The sequence below is a fragment of the Pollachius pollachius genome, assembly GCF_949987615.1.
Source record: "Pollachius pollachius genome assembly, chromosome: 2".
In the NCBI taxonomy this organism is placed as follows: Eukaryota; Metazoa; Chordata; class Actinopteri; order Gadiformes; family Gadidae; genus Pollachius; species Pollachius pollachius.
Genome location: NC_136935.1, coordinates 18,899,170 through 18,919,169, shown reverse-complemented (window position 1 = coordinate 18,919,169; position 20,000 = coordinate 18,899,170). Strand labels below are relative to the sequence as shown.

Genomic DNA, 20,000 nt, shown 5'->3' with positions numbered 1-20,000 from the left:
CATTTCAGCGTTAAATCCCGCTTCCGGTTGTTATTGTTGTTTTGTTACCAACATGCATGCCCGCTGTTTAACTATATTCATCTATTGCCTGTGTTCCAGTTCTCATTGATTCACACACCTTAGGAATGGTTCGACTAGCTTTTGACCAGAAAAATTAGATTTTATTATGGATTCAAAAAACACACAACTAAGTTTAAAACTTGGTAAACATTTTAACCTGTGGGCAAAAATGTCCCCAAGGGAAATTAGTGAATGTAGATAGGGGTGGTCATTTTGAAACCAAATGGTCCGGCTGAGAGTCAAAATAGTCTTTCAGTAATACATATATGGGCCCTGGGGACACATCAGAGAGAGAGTGATAGGGAGGGGGAGGAAGAGGGAGAGGGAGCGCGAGAGTTAAGCTGGTTTCACACCACCGCGAGGCAACTCGCCACCTCCATTCATTTCAATGAGGGAAGGGCAGCAGAGGGGAGGCGGTTACAAAAGCGGCTGTTGGACCAGGAAGCGGTTGCCGCCCACGTGAATGCACACAGACTTTGCCCTACCGCTCAGCTTTCCCCGTGTTCAAACGGCGGCGGCAGCAGCAGCAGCCGCTCTTGAAAACGCCTGGCCCTTTCACACCGCCGCGCTGAACCCTCCGGCAGCGAGGCGGTTATCAGGACGGTTATCAGGGCGGTTATCAGGGCGGTTATCAGGGCGGTTGACGCGCGGCGGTATGCAAGTAACTTTAGAGGGAGGGAGAGGTAGAGAGGGAAAGAGAGGGAGAGGGAGAGGGAGGTGGATAATATCTGGGGGAAAGAATAGAGGTAAACAAAGAAAGGATTAAAACAATGGACAGAAAGGGAAGCAGATGGAGGTGATGAAGGGATAGAAAAGGCAAGACAGATAAAGGGGAGAGAGAGAGAGAGAGAGAGAGAAAGAGAGAGAGAGAGAGCTAATTTCTAATCAAGTGAGGCTAGCCAGGGGAGTAATTGGCTCAAGCTAAACTGCAGTGTCACCAATTAGCATCTGAGACTAGGGAGATGGAGAGCATAAATGCTCTTTAATTATGACCGTCTTCACATTTCTTCTGCCTCATTTAGAGATAAGAGAGAGAGATAGAGAGAGAGAGAGAGAGAGAGAGAGAGAGAGAGAGAGAGAGAGAGAAAGAGAGAGAGAGAGAGAGAGAGAGAGAGAGAGAGAGAGAGAGAGAGAGAGAGAGAGACACACACACACACACAGAGAGAGGATGGATTAATGTTTTTTTCTTAAAGAGCAGAGTCAATCTCTGAGGTTTAAACTATTAAGTGTGTCAAACCGTGAAGAAGGTTTGAATAACCATTAGGGTTAATGTAAATCCCACAGATACATTATAGATCAGATTATATACATTTAAATTAAGAAGTAATCGTAATGGGATTACAACTTTAAAACAATATGGTGAAAACACTTTCAGTAGTGGAGAGTGCCACCCAAAATCACATTAACACGTTCAACAGCAGGCCTACTGAATATACCACACCCAGTACAAAACAGTGACACAAAACTTGTTTCAGTCAAAGATATGCCACTGAGATATTACTGGATTATGTCATACACAGGGACGGCTGGTATCAAATAAGCCCTCCCTATCTTTTACAATAAACATGAGAACATTATTAAATTAATGAAAATATTAAAACATAATAATTACTAAAACTTAGAATTGGTTGATTTTGGTGCAACAGAGAAGCAACAGCACCAAATAATCACAAAAACGCAGGAGATACATATAGATATGTTGTGTGGGCTTAGAAAAATCAGCCCAGACAGATCGTCTGGGCTGACTTTTCTAAGCCCACGCTTAAGAAAATCTTCTAAGCCCACGCTTAAGAAAATCAGCATCCAATCAGTTTCGTCCAATCGTGATTGACAGTTGTTATGACATACCCCCTTGATTTAGAGACCATTTGGGCTAAATTAATATAGCCCAGACCAACAGTGACAGTGACTCTCACTGGTGACGGTCACTGTTGGAGCCGGGAGAAAAAAGTGAAAAAAACCCTGACCACAATGGTGAGCGCTAATTTACCTAACGAAGTGGACTATCTACTGACTCATCCGTTTTCGTTGATGTCTTTAGAAGAAAAAAAAGAAATAAAGAGACTGGGGGCACATCGGCCAAACGATGTTCACATAAAACAAAAGGACACACGACAAAATCGTTCATTTTGCACTTCTTGGTTCAAAAGGAAAGACTGGCTAACGGCTAGCTTAGCTAGGAGCGCTCTCTTCTGTTTCCCTTGCGTGCCGTTCAAGGGGTTGTGGATTTAAAACATGTGTCCTGTAAAATAAGGAAACATGAATGCAGTGCAACTCACATTGGAAACTGTGTGAAGCTTTCAATGTTGGGCAAAGTAAATATTTCCTGTCAGCTGGATGACTGCCACCGCATCTCCATACAGAGACACAGCGAGCAGTCACGGATTGTGGACCGTATTAGGTTCTGTGGGGCACACGAGCTAGCTCTCAGGGGCTCTGGTGAATCGGCAACTTCACTCCAGCGGGGTGTTTTTTGACCTTGTTGGCCAGTTCTCTTTTTTAGACAGCCAGTTAGCCGATCACCTGTCAAACGCACATGTTGCCAAGTACACGTCTAAGACTAGCCAAAACGAGTTGCTTGATTGTATGTTAGCTGTGTATGAACAGAAACTGGCTGAGGAAGTATCACAGGCACCATTTGTTGCTGTGCAAGCCGACGAAACAACAGATGTGTCATATGTCAGCCAGTGCGTGATTGTGCTCCGGAACTTGACTAATGGAGGCTGTGGAGATGTTGTGGAGAGGTTTCTCTGTTACTCCCCGTTGGAGGACATAACTGCAGCGGGACTCGAAGCACTCTGAAGAAGAAACTCCAGCCATACAAACTGGAAAACAAACTGATCGCCCGGACGTACGACGGAGCAGCTGTAATGAGCGGTGCACTAACAGGCTTGCAGGCTAGACTAAAATAAACGTACCCGAACGCGCATATTGTGCACTGCTATGCGCATCAATTAAATCTGGTCATGTAACAGGCCTGCTCCTCCCTCACACCCCTCAGAATATTTTTTGCCAACCTCACAGCTTTTGGAACGTTTTTATCCAAGTCCCCCAAAAGAACTGCAGTTCTAGATGAAGTGTGCGGAAGAAGGATCCCAGCGGCCGGACAAACAAGGTGGAACTTCAAAAGCCGCACCGTCCACACCGTGTTCGAAAATCAAGAGGCTTTGAAACAGTGTTTTGAAAAAATCAGGAATGAACAAGAATGAGACAGCGTGTCAATCCAACAAGCCCATGGCTTGGCCGCAATGCTGGGGGATGCAAAGTTCATTTTCTTGTTATCTTTTTTCCACTCCGCCCTCATGCATGTTGATATTCTGTACAACATTCTTCAAAAGCGAACCACGGATCCTCTCAAAACCAGACAGGCCTTGGAGAATTTCTCCTCATCCATAGCTGACCTGAAGGACAAGCTGACCACGGACTCCACCCAGCCAAATCCAGCCAAAAGCTGATGCTGCAGCAAGGCCACGCAGGACACAGAGCTCTGATAATGTGTCAGTTGCTGCACAATGCTGCGACATAATGATAGAGCAGTCCCAGGCCCGCTTTCAGAAGGCCCGACACTTAGTGTCATTTGAGCTGATAGACCCCAAACTGTTTCCACAGCTTAAGACCAGTTCCCCCAAGAAGCAGCTGGACATTACATGTGAACATTTCCTGATGATCTGCAAAGAGAAACTGCACGGGGAGCTGCTGGTGATGTACAGTAGCGCAGAGTTTGTGGGGTTGACGTATGCAATTTCACTTTTGAGGATGTTTACGGAGAACAATCTTCAGTGCACTTTTTCGGAGACATTGAAATGAACACAAATAGCAATGACAACCCCTATGACACCGGCAGAGTCAGAGAGGTGCTTCAGTACACTGAAGAGGATCAAAACATTTCTCTGAAGTACCATGGGATAAGATAGGCTTAACGCCCTAGCGATGCTGTCTATTGAGCAGGACCTCATCCAAAAATCACCGGACTTCAATGACATGGTGATTAACCTGTTTGCGACTCAGAAAGGCCGTCGATGTGAGCTTCTCTTCAAATAAAGTAGGCCCAAGCTGCCCTGATATTGATTTTATTCGGGACATGATGCTTGCTTCATAATGTTTGTGATAAAAAACGTGCAGTTGGCAGTCGTTACAGTGCGAACACGTCTAATGTAGTCTCTCTCTCTCTCTGTCTCCCTCTCTGTCTCTCTGTCTCTCTCTCTCTCTGTCCCCCTCCCCCCCTTCCCGTGAGGATGGACACTGGGTTACAGCGGCCCTCACAACCCCACACCACCACCCCACCCCTTTCAAGTGTATATTGTATATAGTTCTCTGCAAACCTATGGTGGCATCATGCCTTCAGTGTGCATATTGTATATAGTTCTCTGCAAACCTATGGTGGCATCATGCCTTCAGTGTGCATATTGTATATAGTTCTCTGTAAACCTATGGTGGCATCATGCCTTCAGTGTGTATATTGTATATAGTTCTCTGTAAACCTATGGTGGCATCATGCCTTCAGTGTGTATATTGTATATAGTTCTCTGCAAACCTATGGTGGCATCATGCTTCCAGTGTGTCTTGAACAACCACACATAAAAGGTTGCACATATTATATTGATATTTTATCGTATTTGTCTAAATGCATACTTGACTGTAGATAGATTTATGAGTGAAGTTACCAACACAATAGATTTGCCGTAACTCACCCATTTTAGAATCACATTCTCTCTCGTGTATAATTCCCAGTTATTATTGATGTATTTGCACTTTTACTCTTGCTGAATTCTACAAGGCAAATAAATTAAGTTAAAACTTAGTTCCCTGGCTCCATTCGTCTTTGTAAGGAAATGTTCTGTTTTGTCTTTATCATTTTGTCAGAATGCACCAGAATGCTTAGTTTGTATGTGAAAATCACAAGAAAATCTTCGAGCTGTCCATTATGGAACCCCCTCCCCCCCCGGAGTCTGCAGTATATTGAATGGAAACATACAAACAGACAAACAAAAACGCACAAATTCATACACACACGTCCATTCACCACATCAACCAGGTGACAGCGGGCATGTCAGGAGCAGTTAAGGGCAGCCTTCTTGCTCAGGGACACATTCACAATACGCTAGCAGGAGGAAAAAGACCGCAGGTCAAACCAGCAATCTTCCTCCGCCACACCACCTGCTCTACCTCAGGTGCCCCCTGCCCCCCCCCCCCCCCCCCCCCCACACACACACACATTAGTGGGTCAGTAGAAAGTAGATGTCACAAACACGCGTTAAGTGAAACACCAAAACACTTGCGGCACAACTTAATAATACCGTCCCCTAATGATGACATCACCCCCATGCGCTGGCCTATAGGTCGCTCATGTCCAGGAGCGGGCTCAGGGCAGATACACACGCCTGACTGACCAGCGTGGTGCTGGCGTGACACAAATACATGCATGAACACACAACCAGGGTGACGCATATGCATTCAGGCAAGTGGGAAAACACACATAAATAACATGACCACCATTTCACAGTTAGACACACCCACACCACAAACAGAAAGCCACACTCAGGGGCTTAGATACACACACACACACACACACACACACACACACACACACACACACACACACACACACACACACACACACACACACACACACACACACACACGCAACCAACTTGTCCAAGTTTACTGGCAGGATTTTGCCTGGAGACAGCAGACTTCATTTGAGCTCTCATCCCAAACCCACTCTCATTAGATCCACTGTCTGTGCCTCTGTGGCCGCTGCAAGTCAAACGTCTTGCACACAGTAAAAACTCCCATAAAAAACACTCTTGGGCTATCCGGCTGGCTACTCTTTAATAAACAAAAAGAGAGAGAGGGAGAGTGACAGAGAGAGAGAGAAAGACAGAGAGAGAGAGAGAGAGAGAGAGAGACAGAGAGAGAGAGAGAGAGAGAGAGAGACAGAGATAGAGAGACGGAGAGAGAGAGAGAGAGAGATGATAGCTGTGAAGTGGGTGGAAATGGAATTTGAAATGGCTTTATTCCTATTAAACTCTAAGCTATTTCGCGAGTTGTTTTGTTGTTTTCAACCAGAAAAAAGGACAAATTATTTTTCTCTTCTTTCACTCAAAGTTGTACAAGTATACATTGGGAAGTCGAGGTAGAACTCATTTCTAGGGGAATAAGTCGAGTGAAATGAAGAAAATATAGTTAAATAGAGAAGACTAGACATTTCTAAGACGCACCTAGATGTGTGGAAGCAAATCCAAACAAAACACACTAAACGACACTGGACGTGCATCAAAGCTGCTTTCGTCTGTTTCTCTGTTCCGGTGGCTGTTTGACCTTCTCCCCAACACACAGCCGTTAACTAGAGGACCACTTAATCTAGGAGCAGCTCTTTCAGGGGGAGCCATGTCTTGTGAAGGTTATATTCCATCCCGTGCTCCGGGGGCTGGACCCAGCTCATTTGGTGCCCTGGGCAATCGTCCTCCTGGTGCCTGGAGTTGGAAACATTACCACTCACTCCAACTCAACCCAGAATCATCATACCCTCAAACACACCTTTGGACAGGGTTGGTGTGAGGTCACGATGAATCAGAGTTAGCAGGGCTGAGTTGACGATAACCTTATACCACAAACACTGGCTATAGCTCGCTACACTCCACCAAAAATAGTCTGGAGTTGTTTACTCCAATATTTATTACAAAATAAATGACACCTATTTAAGTACACTTTATAGGTGTGTTCTGTATAAATTTAATACTGAATTGCCATTACGATTCAAACTGGATGGCAATAAAGTTCATGTTGTTAGCTTATGTCACATGCCACTGACCCCAGCACTGGCTCACAGTACGCTCTCTACACACAATCCACTCCACTGCACTCAGAAACAATCTAGCATGTTCTGACTGGGAAGATCACTTACTTTTTAAGTAGTTTTATTATTTTTCTTGCAAAAATGTAGCACCCCCCCCCCCCCCCCCCCCCCCCCCCCCAATGATGGTGAATGGGCTGGGGACGTTTACACTTTTAAAAAACAATTACACGTCCGTTCATCTCCGATATGAGTTATTTTTTGTTTGTTCAGGTTGAAGGCCCATATCTGCTAAGCAACGGTTATTGATTTTCTTTATCCGTTCTGTCTTAAGCCTGGCCCCTGCATGCTGCTCTCTGCATCACACACCTCGTCCCATTTAACCAAAGCAAACACAACACACAGGGGGAGAGCACCATTCATCATCACACACAGAAGCTTGTCCTTACAATCTGCTCTGCTGCCTCTGTGTGTTTGAGTATGAGTGTGTTGTCTGTGTATGAGTGTGTGGAAGGTTGTACCACCCCTCAGAGGTAAGTTAAGGTGGGCCATCGCCACAGTGTTGCAATCAGCCCTCGGGCACTGAGCTGCTATGAGTATGCGATGTGAGTTTGAGATGTGCGCGCGTGTGTGTGTGGGTGTGTGGGTGTTTCTGTGTGTGTGTTTACAGGTGTGGTGCCTTGTGTGTGTGTGTGTGTGCGTGCGTGCGTGCGTGCGTGCCTGCGTGCGTGTGTGTGTGAGTTTGTGTCTTTGTATGTACAGGGAATTGGTGCCGTATGTGGATGAGGGTGTGTGAATGTGTGCATGTACATGTGCACATGTGTGTAGTCTGGATAAGGCTCTGTGAATAACCAATCACCTACCTGAAGAAGGTCACAAAGAACTGCACCAGATCCATGATGCTGTTGTGCTGGGAGAAGGCAATCTGGGGAAATAAGGGAGAATACACATGAGCAGGGGGCCGAGATGGGAGGACAGGTGCAGAGCGAGGGAGAAGGGGAAAGGTAAGGGGCAGAGAGAGGGGAGATGATACAATGTAGAATACCATTACTGAGGCTGGACAAACTGATTACACCTAGGGTGGACTCACAGACACACTCGCACACAGACACAGAAACACACATACACACTCGCCCGCAGACACATACACACTCGCACGCACACACAGACACAGACACACACATGCACAATCGCCGGCAGACACACAGACAAAGAAATACACACACACACCCACACAGACACACAGACACATGCAGACACACACACACAGACAAACACACACGCACAGATGCAAACACGCAGACAGAGACACACACACACACACACACACACACGCACACACACAGATGCACACAAAGTGTATTCTCATACTGGTGTATCCCTTGAGGAAGGGTCTGATAAGAGACTCTTATAAGAGTTTGACTGAGAGCCATGTTAATTGGCATGTGCATAGTAAACACACACACACACACAATCACAGACAAAATAGCAACACACATCGCTTACACCATGGAGTAAACAGGGAGCTTGCGTAATCCATGTCTCCCCAAACATGCGCGATGGAACATCATCTGAAACTGATGCAAGTATTGTGGATTATATCTCTATCTTCTACCTAAGGGCAAATGTTCAGATATCTTACACAAGTACGGTTTTCAGCTGTGTCCAAAGCATTCTGAAACCCCCTACCCCCCTCAACACACACCACCTCCCCCTTCTCTCTCACACAAACGCGCAAGCACACAGACGCAAACAGACACACGCTGACCCAACACATACACACACTTATGCACTCCTATGTTCACAGCAGCCAATGCATGGGTTCTCTTTGCATTGTTTTGATGTTCTACTTATAGATCAAACTTCCAGAAAGTTTCTCGTCTCGGGAGCCGATGCTGCAGCACTTTGCTCTCTAGTAGGATAGCCCAAATAAAACTTGGGCTATCCTACTAACTCTCTCTTTATTACGTATTGAGGTTGGATTGATGGTAGTATATAGTTTGACCTTGTGCTGCCTAACCTCCAGTCCAGCACAAAAGCTCTAACAGTTAGCAAGAAAATGTTATGTGAATGTTCGCATTTCCACATATTTCGGCAGCACGCCCACACACACGATACTGAGTTCCACACATAAAGACACTCTCTCTTCCTCACGCACAGGCCTGTGCACACACTTACGTGACAATTACCAGTAATCACTATGTTTCTGTGTTGGGTCTCTTGTTCTCTCTCTTTCTCTCTCTCTTAGATCACTTTAACCACATATGACTGCAGCATGGTGTAATTCATTTCTTTACTGGGATCAACAGTACCATCTTTCCTGACCTCAAATAGCATTTAGTCAGTCAGTCAGTCAGTCAGTCAGTCAGTCAGTCATCCTCTCTCTCTACCTCTCCCTCCCTCCCTGTGTTTGCAATCAGCTGATGCACAAAACCAAACCATAAAGTAACCAAAACCCAAACCAAGGGTCCGTAAGCAGGGGGTGTGAGGGCAGGGGTTGTGAGGGCGTGATGTGACAAACAACCGCACAGCAAAACACCAGACCCAAAAGCCAGGCTGGGAGTGAAGGTTGAAGGAGTAAACCTCTCGGTCACTGCAGGCCACACCTGCAGAGGTGCACCCCTTCAGCTAGTCACTCCCAGCCTGGCTTTTGGGTTTGGTGTTTTGCTGCACGGTTTTTGGTCCTATGTTGGGTCCTATGGTCATGTCATACAAGATCCCCCCAGCACAGGGTCCACTCATCCATATGCTACACGCCATACTGATTATACAGACGTTATATTCTAACATTGTTTCTAATAAATGACTCTATCCTTTTATCATGTGGGGAATCCAATCTTTGTGTGGATTATGTAGCAACGTGTGTCTGTGTGTGTTAGTAGCGTGTAACATGCAACATGGACCCCACTGGACACATAGAGAACAAAGCTGTAGCCCTCAGAGCTCCTTAAAAGCCTCTGTAGCCTGCATTGTAGCTCCCTCATGGACAGTGTTATTTACTAAAGCCATAATTGATTTGCCTTTTTCTCTCTTCCTGCCCCTGTAGGCCCTGCATACGTGAGGCAGTATTCCATAAGAGACAGGGCGGGAGGGCGGGGATCCCCAGTGCCTTGTTCTACTGACAAGAGCTTAAGATGCGGTGGCCGGGACATCCAACACATTAAGGTGTTTCCGGAGCACACCTAATTGTCTCATTAATCTCCCCGTCTCTGCTTATGGCCAAGAGGCTCTGCTACACGCCCCTGGGTTCCAGTCTTATATGACTGTGCTTGTAGCGTTAAGAACGGTTCAATTCATATATGCCATCGTTGGAACAGCAAGCCAACATTGGAACCTACGTCCGCGATAAGTAAGCAATGCATCATGGGACATTTGACACGACAATACAACCATTAAGCCTCATGATCACAAAGTACATTTATTTTTGTGTGTGTGTGTGTGTGTCTGTGTGTGTGTGTGTGGGGGGGGGGGGAGGGGGGGTGTGGGCCCCCCGTCTGTGCGTGCTAAAGCTAACAAGATAACTACAATGCTAAAGTCTGCAAAGCGGATGATCTACATAATGTTCGGCATTAGTCACAATGTGTATGGCACACATATGGACCAACATCCTACAGGGTACCTTTAAATAGACCTGATATCTGTGATGACGTGGTGTTGGATTGATTCAATAGAGGGGTTCTCAAGAGTGAAGGGAGAGGGGAAACCTTAAGTGGTTTACAGGCCTTTGGGTAGCAGTTAAGAGGCCCTGAGAGTAAAGACGTGGAGGGAGAAGCTGATTTAATTCCAAAGGGACACAGCATTAAGGATGGGGTGAGGCAGGAGAAAGCCTGCCTAGGCACAAAGGCTTAAAGTCCTGCTATTAGGGCCGGCCCTCCGGACGCCCCACCTCTCACTGATGATATAGGCTGCTTGCGGACACACACACACACATACTCCTCTGGCGCCGCACACACACACACACACACACACACACACACACACACACACACACAAACACACACACACACACACACACACACACACACACAGAATTTAACTGGCCATCCATCACACACATACACACACACACACACACACACACACACACACACACACACACACACACACACACACACACACACTGCTGCAGGTCACACATCAGTGAAAGCACAGCTTTAATACAGTGCATACAGTAGTCCCAGTTATTATTAGGTCAGCGGTGAGCACCGGGCATCATTCTCCCAGTGCGCTGGAGGGTTAGGAACACCCACGGTTTCCACTGTTTCCAACAGGTTGCCTTTAAAGAGCCAATCAACCAAAAAACCTTTTTTGTTTTATATCATCGTCAGCATAATAATCATGGTCATTTTTATTACTGTTACTGAAATAAATCCCCAATGTAGAGAAAAAAAGGGGGGGAAAATGTGTTTTGCCATACCCCCCAAAACACTATAGGATTGTTCAACTCTGCTGCGGACGCAGGTGGCGTCCTATTCGTGCCTTTCTAAGGCACTCAGTCGTCAGCATGGTGTGTGTGGAAGTGTGGAGCTCTGTCTGGGCAGCCGACTGCGGCATCTGGGGGAAAGTGGAGCTATTCAGACACTATTCTACGATAACACCCTGGTGTGTGAATGGTGAAGTATTTCACATAAGATATCACTCATTATAACACTCATACACAAAAACGGGATACTGAAAAAGTGTAACAAAGTTGGCGTGGGTTGTAACCATGAGGATTACATGACACCATCTTTCCTAAAACTGAAAAATAGGAAGAACAAGAAAAGTTGTTTTCGAACTATATATTAAAGTTTTCTATCTTAGTAGCAATGGCGGAAGAGTAGTAGGTAGAGTAGAAGGAGAGTCTGAGAGAGAGACAGAGAGAGAGAGAGAGAGAGAGAGAGAGAGAGAGAGAGAGAGAGAGAGAGAGAGAGAGAGAGAGCGAGAGGGCAAGAGAGAGACAGAAAGAGACGAGAGCCATATAGAGACATAGAGAGATAGAGAGAGAGAGAGAATAAAAATAACTGAAGAATAAAAGAAGAGATGACAGGGACTCCACGGCCTAGTCATTACCCGGGGCTCACTGTACAGCTCCGGGACAACTTTATCGGGAGCAACAGATTCAGGCCGTCCTGAATTCCCCAAAGCGGAGCTAGGTCTGCTTGTTAAAAGCTAAAGTGAGAGACGGAGTTTGGCTAATCGATACAGGATAGAAAGACAAAAGAGGAAAGTTAAAAAAAGAAAAGAAAAGCCAAGTCAGAGCCAGGGAGAAACAGTGAAAGTGAGGGAAGGGCCAGTGCTTGAGAAACAGCAGAGACATGCGAGAACAAAAGCTCTTTATTCTGGAAATAAGAAACCATAGCGGTCACAGGGAATGTACACTAAGTATTTTCTTGATGGCCATATTTCCTCCCACCTTTCAACGCCTGCTTTTGACAAACAACCCATTATATTGTGAATATGCTTTCTCAATGAAGGCCTTTAATGACTAAATTAATTACATTTTGTATTTAAACCTTAATACCTCAAGTGTGATTCATAAACAGGTGTGTGTTTTGGTAAGTGGTGTGTGTGTGTGTGTGTGTGTGTGTGTGTGTGTGTGTGTGTGTGTGTGTGTGTGTGGGTGTGTGTGTGTGTGTGTGGCCAAGGATTTCTTCAACCTGTGTTGACAATGAAATGTGACTCAGTTCACCGAGGAAAATAAGCACGGTTTTTCCGAACTCGCTCATTTTCCCCTCATTTGCATGAGGAGACCGAATGACCAAAGTAAGCCGCTTTCCAAGAGCATCTTCCACCCACACATCATGCAAATCAGTTTGTGGGTTCCATGTGTGACCACATGTTAAGGAAGTGCGAGCAGATTCACATGGTTAACATGTTTCTTAGGGTTTATCACTTCTCACAATGTAGTCCATTACAAGAACTGATCCTTTCTGACTCAGATACGGCATGTGTGTATATAAATATATACATATATAAACAAATATATACATATATTTGTGTATTTGATCTATTAAATGGATTTTGGGGGAATATACAAAGCGACATCATGACCTCATTGTGCTGAGAGCATATCAGTATTCAGTAGTAATATAATTAAAAACATTTATATTTTCCACCTGTGCTAGCAACCTGACTTATCTTCTCCTACATTGTATTGTTGCTCCGTCCAAGTTTTATAGATTAAAATGGAGCAAACCCAAACATCAGCATGCAGATAATAACAACCAAATGCTGAGTTAATTTAAGCCTAATGTTAGCCAAACATGTGCGTGTCTGTCTGCCTGTCTGTCCGTCTATCCTTCTGTCCGTCTTTCCGTCTGTCCGTCTGTTCATCTGTGTGTGTGTGTGTCTGTGTGTCTGTGTGTGTGTGTGTGTGTCTGTGTGTGTGTGTGTGTGTGTGTGTGTGTGTGTGTGTGTGTGTGTGTCCCTGTGTGTGTCTGTATGTGTGTGTCTGTGTGTGTGTGTTTGTGTGTGTGTCTGTGTGTCTGTGTGTGTGTACTTCACACCACGTGTGATAAGTCAGACATCTGATGATTTTGTGATGCAGGCGCCCAGTTGGATATAAGTGAGTGAACAATCAGGAGGAAATTGAATCAGCCCACCAATCAGGCTTCCCGCGGAACAAAATGGCGAGCCACCTGCGTGAATAGCCTTTTAATCAGCCTTTAATAATGTGTCTGTCTGGCCCACCAGCCCGGTGCACGGAGAGGACAGAGAGAGCAGAGGAGGCACATGGAGACTAATGGACAAGGGGACGTCATGGTGTGGTCACGGAAGACACATCAGACCGGGCTGACTGCAGTAGATTTAAGTCTAGTACAATTGGAAGATATACTGGCAAAAATAAGCTGCTGCCCACATTTCACTGCTTGTGGGGGCCGCATCACTGTTTTTTAGGATTGTTATCGTTAACAAGACCACATTTAAGATTAAGAAGCAATTCAATAAAAAAATAACAATAATAATAATTTGTAAAACTTTTTTTTTTTTTTTTTTAACATATCAAATGTGAATACTCTTTGGGGTGATAATGATTTATTTCATTAGATTACTTTGAATAAAAGATTTTTGCAACCTAAACCTGCATTGACTGAGCCATCCACATCGCCAAAAACGTTATTATTGGGTGGTCGTGTCCTTGTTTGAGACAGTCTCTGAATAAAAGGCGCTTCTATAAATACAAATCCATTAGCCCTCCGAAGTCAACACGGCATGAAATCTTAAGGTCAAAATGTATTCTCGCTAATCCATTAACCAGAGCAGCAAATCCAGCAAGGTTCCGGTTAAACTTCAGTCGTCAAGGTAATTAAAGCGGCGGGAGGTCGAAAGGTGCAAGGTCAGCGTGACAGAACCAATCAAATCTGTTCCGCCGCGATGCGCAACTCCACAGCCCCTTGCTGCCCCTGACCGGCCCCTAGCACCCTCATGAGGTCATACTGCCAGGAGCCACGCACCCAGGTCCGCTACACTGAAACTGTCTCTGTGTGGATCTGTGTGTTTTTGTGTTTGTTTTGTGTGTGTGTGTGTCTGCGTGTGTGTGTCTGTGTGTGTGTGTGTCTGTGTGTGTGTGTGTGTGTGTGTGTGTGTGTCTGTGTGCATGTATGTGTGTGTGTGTGTGTGTGTTTGTAAGTGTGTTTGTTAAAGTGTGTGTCTGTGCTTTTGTGTGTGTGTGTGTGTGTGTTTGTAAGTGTGTTTGTAAAAGTGTGTGTGTGTGTGTGTGTTTCTGTGTGTGTGTGAGTGTGTGTGTGTGTGTGTGTGTGTGTGTGTGTGTGTGTGTGTGTGTGTGTGTGTGTGTGTGTGTGTGTGGCAATTACGTCGTGTTCAACACCACAAAGCCAACACAGTGTGTATTTGCAACACACAAGTCAACACTAAATCACAGAACCACACTGTGGTTGTGTATGCACTGCATGTTCATGTTTGCATGCTTTCTCGTTTTCGTCTACGGGATCTAACCAGATATTAGATGCAATCTATCAGACGTGACCATTAGCGATCCTCCAGCCAATCCCTGAGGGCCGTCCTAGCGCCCGGCGTCAGGAGCCACCAAGGTCACGGCACGCTCTCCTCCCCCCACTCAGGTTACTGATCTGAGGCTGCAACACAGAGGCCGGATGCGCCTTCGCACGCTTATTATCCTATCACCTTCCAACCTGCAGCTATATGGAGCACTGGAAACGCAGCATTAATGGGAAATGCATATGTGGGAGGGGGGAGAGATCAATGAACAAATGAGGCTTTAATGAGGCCTGGGCCACTGAACAACACGGCCGGTCGTTTGGATCAAGCACCGCACTGATAACGTTTGATGGATGCGCTGGCGTCTGACCAGGGCAAGTAATGTTTTTTATTGGATGACGACCATCTGATAGAGTGTGAGATGTCCATGTCTCGGTGGAAGAGATGATGGACCCTGCAAAGCTAACCACATTGCATATGCCTCGGTGTGCTAATATGCCTTTGCTTTAATACCTGTTTGTTATTTGTATTTATCTTTGTATCCAGAGATAAATATCCAGCGTCCAACCTTTCATTCTCCCATCTCATCCATCCACTTATCCATCTATCCATTGTCCATCAATCCATCCATTCATCCATCCAACTATTTTTCAACCACTGTATCAATCCAACTAGCCATTCGTCTTTCACTGTATCATTCCCAAGGTTCATTCATTTATCCATCAATCCATTCATGACTTGATCCATCATTTTTCCCATTCCAATACCTACTTCATACTTAATTCCCTCAGTGCTGCCTGTATTCCTTATGTTATCAGTCAGAGGCCCTTGATCTGTGTTCTCCTTATTAGGCCTTTGTTCTCCTGACTAGACCTGTGTTCTTCCTAGTACGCCTGTGATTTCGCCTTAGTAGGCCCTCGTTCTCCTCCCTAGGCCTATGTTCTCCTTACTAAACCTGGGATTTCCCCTTAGTATTCCTGTTTTTCTGAAAAGCAGTCTCAACATCAGTCGCAATAACCTCAGTGTTTTCACCCTCTTCTGCCGATTTCTCACGCTTTCACTGCTGTAGTCCATCAACTCAGCCCCCGCCCCCACCCCCCGTCGTGCTACCGTCATCTAAGAGTATTGCCACCGAACGTCTACTTCAATTTAATGGATCATAAGCCTTGCGCGGGCATATTCGGGAGCGTGCGTGGCTCCTGCCTCGGCGGATTTAACGCATGCTGCATAATTGATGGGGAGACACTGGCGAGCTCACAGATGCTTAAATGCGACAGTAGATTTGCCAAACACATCTTCTGAGTGGTTTATGTATAGTGCCCTATCAGGACCCAACATTCAGCGCAAAAGAAACTTCACGACAGCTGACGGCAGAGACAACCATGTAGAACCCCAGTGTCTGCCATTCAGTATTAAAATATACAAGCATTGCATGGCAGTCTCTAAGTAGTGCTCCTACTCATAGTTATACTACTACTACTAAAAGCAGCACCGTCATGAGCGACCCGATGACCCCCTAACTAGATCTGCTATTAAAGGGGGGATATCATGCTTTTTTCGACTCTTCCCTTTGCTTTAGACTGTTATATGACGTATGTATACATGTTCTACATCTGCTTAACTAGAAAAGTCTGAGCCAGGGGGAGTATTCGCGGCCACCGAGAACGCCCCTCAATGAGAATGTCCCTCTCGTTTGAGCTCAAACTTTATTTCCGTAACAGTACGACGTCTGAAGTGCAGTGGGCGGTGTTGAATTGCAGAAGTCGCGCCTCCCAGCAACCCGCAATGTTCACAACTTCTCGTGAGTGTGAATTCGCCGACACATGCGCAAAGCATTCGACCAATCGCAATAGAGTGGGCGTGATATCCAATCACAGCAGACCGCAGACTACTCGGGATGAGGGCCTTAATGCGACGTGATACAAAACAGAACGTTTTTGAAATATGCTAATTGGTTTTGCACAAATGAACAGTGTAAGAACAACAAGGGGTATTTTTAACACACAGGCAGGTAACCCCATTCCAGTAGTACCCCAAATGCATTTTTGGCAATACTATTTTTTTACTATTTTGACATTTGCTGCACATCCATTGCACTGACCGACTTGCCCTTCTCAGACAGAGAGGACTATTGTTGAAACATTATTGATTCCTGAGTATGTGGTGTCCGGTGTCACACCAATAGATCACGGCACAGAGGAAATGTAGAACTGATCTCCAAAAGACACACAAACCAGAACAACATGTCGCAGTCACAAGGTCTTCCTCCTCCGCTATCCCTTGTGTCTTTCGTCTAGAGACTCGTCAGAAGCTTCAAACGACTTGGCACTTGACTCATCCCAAACCACAAACAGCCATTAGCCCCCGACCGCAGACCGACGCATACACACGGGCACTTAGCGGGTCGCCCCCCCGGACAAGGCCTCAGAGGCTACTCAGCAGAGGTTAAACACCCGGGGTTAAACGTGAGGTGTGCCAACCCGTCCCGGCGCCTCACCTGGATCTTGATAGGCCAGCTGAAGTTGGAGACGTAGACGTAGAAGGTGATGTTGTGGTGGTGTCTGAAGTTGAACTTCTCACAGGAGAAGCTGTCGCGGTGCTCCTTGATGTTGCTTCGGGCCACGATGGGCATCTCCTCGCCGGAGATGGTTCCGGCTGGACCAGGAAGGGGGTCAATGTGTGGTCAGGTCAGGACAACGCAATAGATCCAGGTAGGCAGGCGCGTGCATGTGCGTGCACACACATACACACATGCACACAGAGCGCAGACAATAATGAAAGCATGCACGCACACACCCACAAACAAAACACACACACATAAACACCCATTTCACTACAACTAAACACGGCATAATGTCCATCGCATTACAGTGGCAGAACATGCATACACACACACACACACACACCCACGCACACACGCACACACACCCACACACACACACGCACACACACACACACACACACACACACACACACACACAAACACACACAGGCAGTCACGCACATACACACACACAAATCCTTCGCTATCAATAGAGAGCTGAACTTTAGAGGCTGTATGGCTTTTATAACACCGCGGAAAGGTATTATCTTAATTAAAATCACAATTGTGCCTCTTGCAATGCCTCAACAATATATTTTCCTCGATGAATTCAAAAGTTTCTAGTTCTAGTTTAAAGTAGAAAAAGAGAAATCAGGAGTCCCAAAACAAAACGATCGTTATCATTTACCTTGGGGTCCTGAAAAGGCAAGTTTCTTACTAGAAAAGATGGCATCGCTATAAACTGTGGTTAAACTCTTGGATGGACTTCAAGTACTTCTATTACATACCAAAAATGGAATACATTCAACAGGGACAATATTAATAATTAGGGAAGGTTATTTTTATATGAGATCATATAAGGAAATTTGAATTGCAGAAAATGCTAATATTGGTTGGACCATAAGGGTGAATATTGAACCTGATCTTAATCAACATGTTTTTCAATAAAATGGCTGCAAATTATATTTTATAGAATGAACTAGGGCTGTCAATTGATAACATTTTTTCATCCAATTAATTACATGACATGCTGATTAATTAATCATATTATTAGTCTAAATCGCCAACTTCAATATTTGCTTTGAAAAGCTTCAAAGCTTTTTTTCCAATACATTGCCCTACTGTGACAGGTAAAATATTAAACAAACGAAAGGTGGCTTTAGAAGTTAATCAAGTATTTCTAGTTGGTACGTTTCTTTGCCCAAGCCTATCCTTGTGACAACCGTCCGAGGCAGACTAGAATTATAAGGGGGGGATCCCTGATACTATTGCTGGGGCTGGGCTGGCGCGTGCCCCTCATGTGCCCCTGTGCTGTGCATGAACTGTGTTTGAACACATGCCACACAGCTCCGATCTCTTCCTGAAGCCTAAGCATAGGAGAACGCCGGGAAAAAACCTACATTGGTTCCTTTTAAATACTCAAGTAGCCTGCTGACACAGTTTACTCTGCGAAATCACATTGCAATCGCTTTGTCTGTTTCCTCCAAAGCTTTTATCTACGTTTTTTTTGCTCCGCACATCCACCACTGATAATAAACCTAACCCTAACCCACAGAAACCAAGAGACACAGAGGTGTGTTCTGGGTTGGTTTGGTAGCTCATCGCCGAATGATCATTAAGTCATTCATGGGGACGAATGTTTGAGTACTTCCATAACATCCGATATGGCATTGGAAAAGTAGTTAAAAAGAGTGATGTGTTTCTCAATTTGATCGTCCTGCTTGCATAACGTACAGTGTCATTCATACATTTCATGTCTTTTTTTTCTTTATTTTCATATAATTAATAACACTCAATTAATTATGAAATAATTATCATCCTGTTAATTATACAGCCGTGCAACCAATGTATCCTAGCAGAGCCAAGAGAAAGAGGTCCCAGCGAAGAGAAAGCCGTCATGGGACCTACCTGTGGAGCTCAAGGACCAGGTAATGTTCAGGTTGAAGTTGTTGGAGGCGTTGATGGACATGTCCAGGTTCTTGTTGGCCTTGACAAAGAAAAAGAGCCATCTTCCACCATTTGCAGAACTTGTGTTCCAAGGGGTTGTGTGGATTTTGTTCAGCCAGAAACGCAGTGGGTGTGTGTGTGCGTGCACCTGGGTTACCTGTTCAGGGGTAGCCATGAAGTTAATGGCGGTGTAGTAGTGGTCGTCGTCCTGAAGCAAGCTGAAGGTAAACTGGTAGTCAATCAACAGGTTGTCTAGGCAACATAGAAGGAAGACAAGACAGACAACAGTAAAGAGTTAGAGAGACAGACATACTGAGCACTTATGTGCCTTTTCTTGAATATTTCTTTCCTCTAAAATGGACGTCACTGTCAGACGCCAGACAGATTCATGAGTACAGCGATGTGCAGTGTTGACCTCCAGTCGATATCCAATTATAAGTATGTAGCTACAGTGGTCAAGATTTTGTCTAACATCTCAGTCAATGTCTTCGAAAACACAACTAGACGCACTCGTGTGCGTGTGTGTGTGTGTGTCATCCATACACAAGCACAATGGCCAATCAATAGAACATGAGTGGTTGTCCAAATACTAAAGTTCCAACTGAGATTTAATAATATTTTGTGAGAGTGGCTGCCATTGAGGAAGTGGGAATGGTTTTCTGACAGCGAGACAATGGACAGCATACACAGGGAGTCACAATTACTCAACATCCC

General features: G+C 45.3%; 1 protein-coding gene across 1 annotated transcript in view; it reads right to left on the bottom strand.

Annotated features, from left to right (window-relative positions):
- The window catches only part of atrnl1a (attractin-like 1a), a gene marked incomplete at both ends in the record, with an annotated part of 210,434 nt that overhangs the window by 82,955 nt on the left and 107,479 nt on the right, over positions 1-20,000 (bottom strand). Inside the window, 4 exons of the mRNA XM_079728776.1 lie at positions 7,720-7,781; positions 17,295-17,452; positions 19,248-19,326; positions 19,444-19,538. Of these exons, the coding sequence (XP_079584902.1) occupies positions 7,720-7,781; positions 17,295-17,452; positions 19,248-19,326; positions 19,444-19,538 (394 nt within the window). The remainder of the gene's footprint in view (positions 1-7,719; positions 7,782-17,294; positions 17,453-19,247; positions 19,327-19,443; positions 19,539-20,000) is intronic.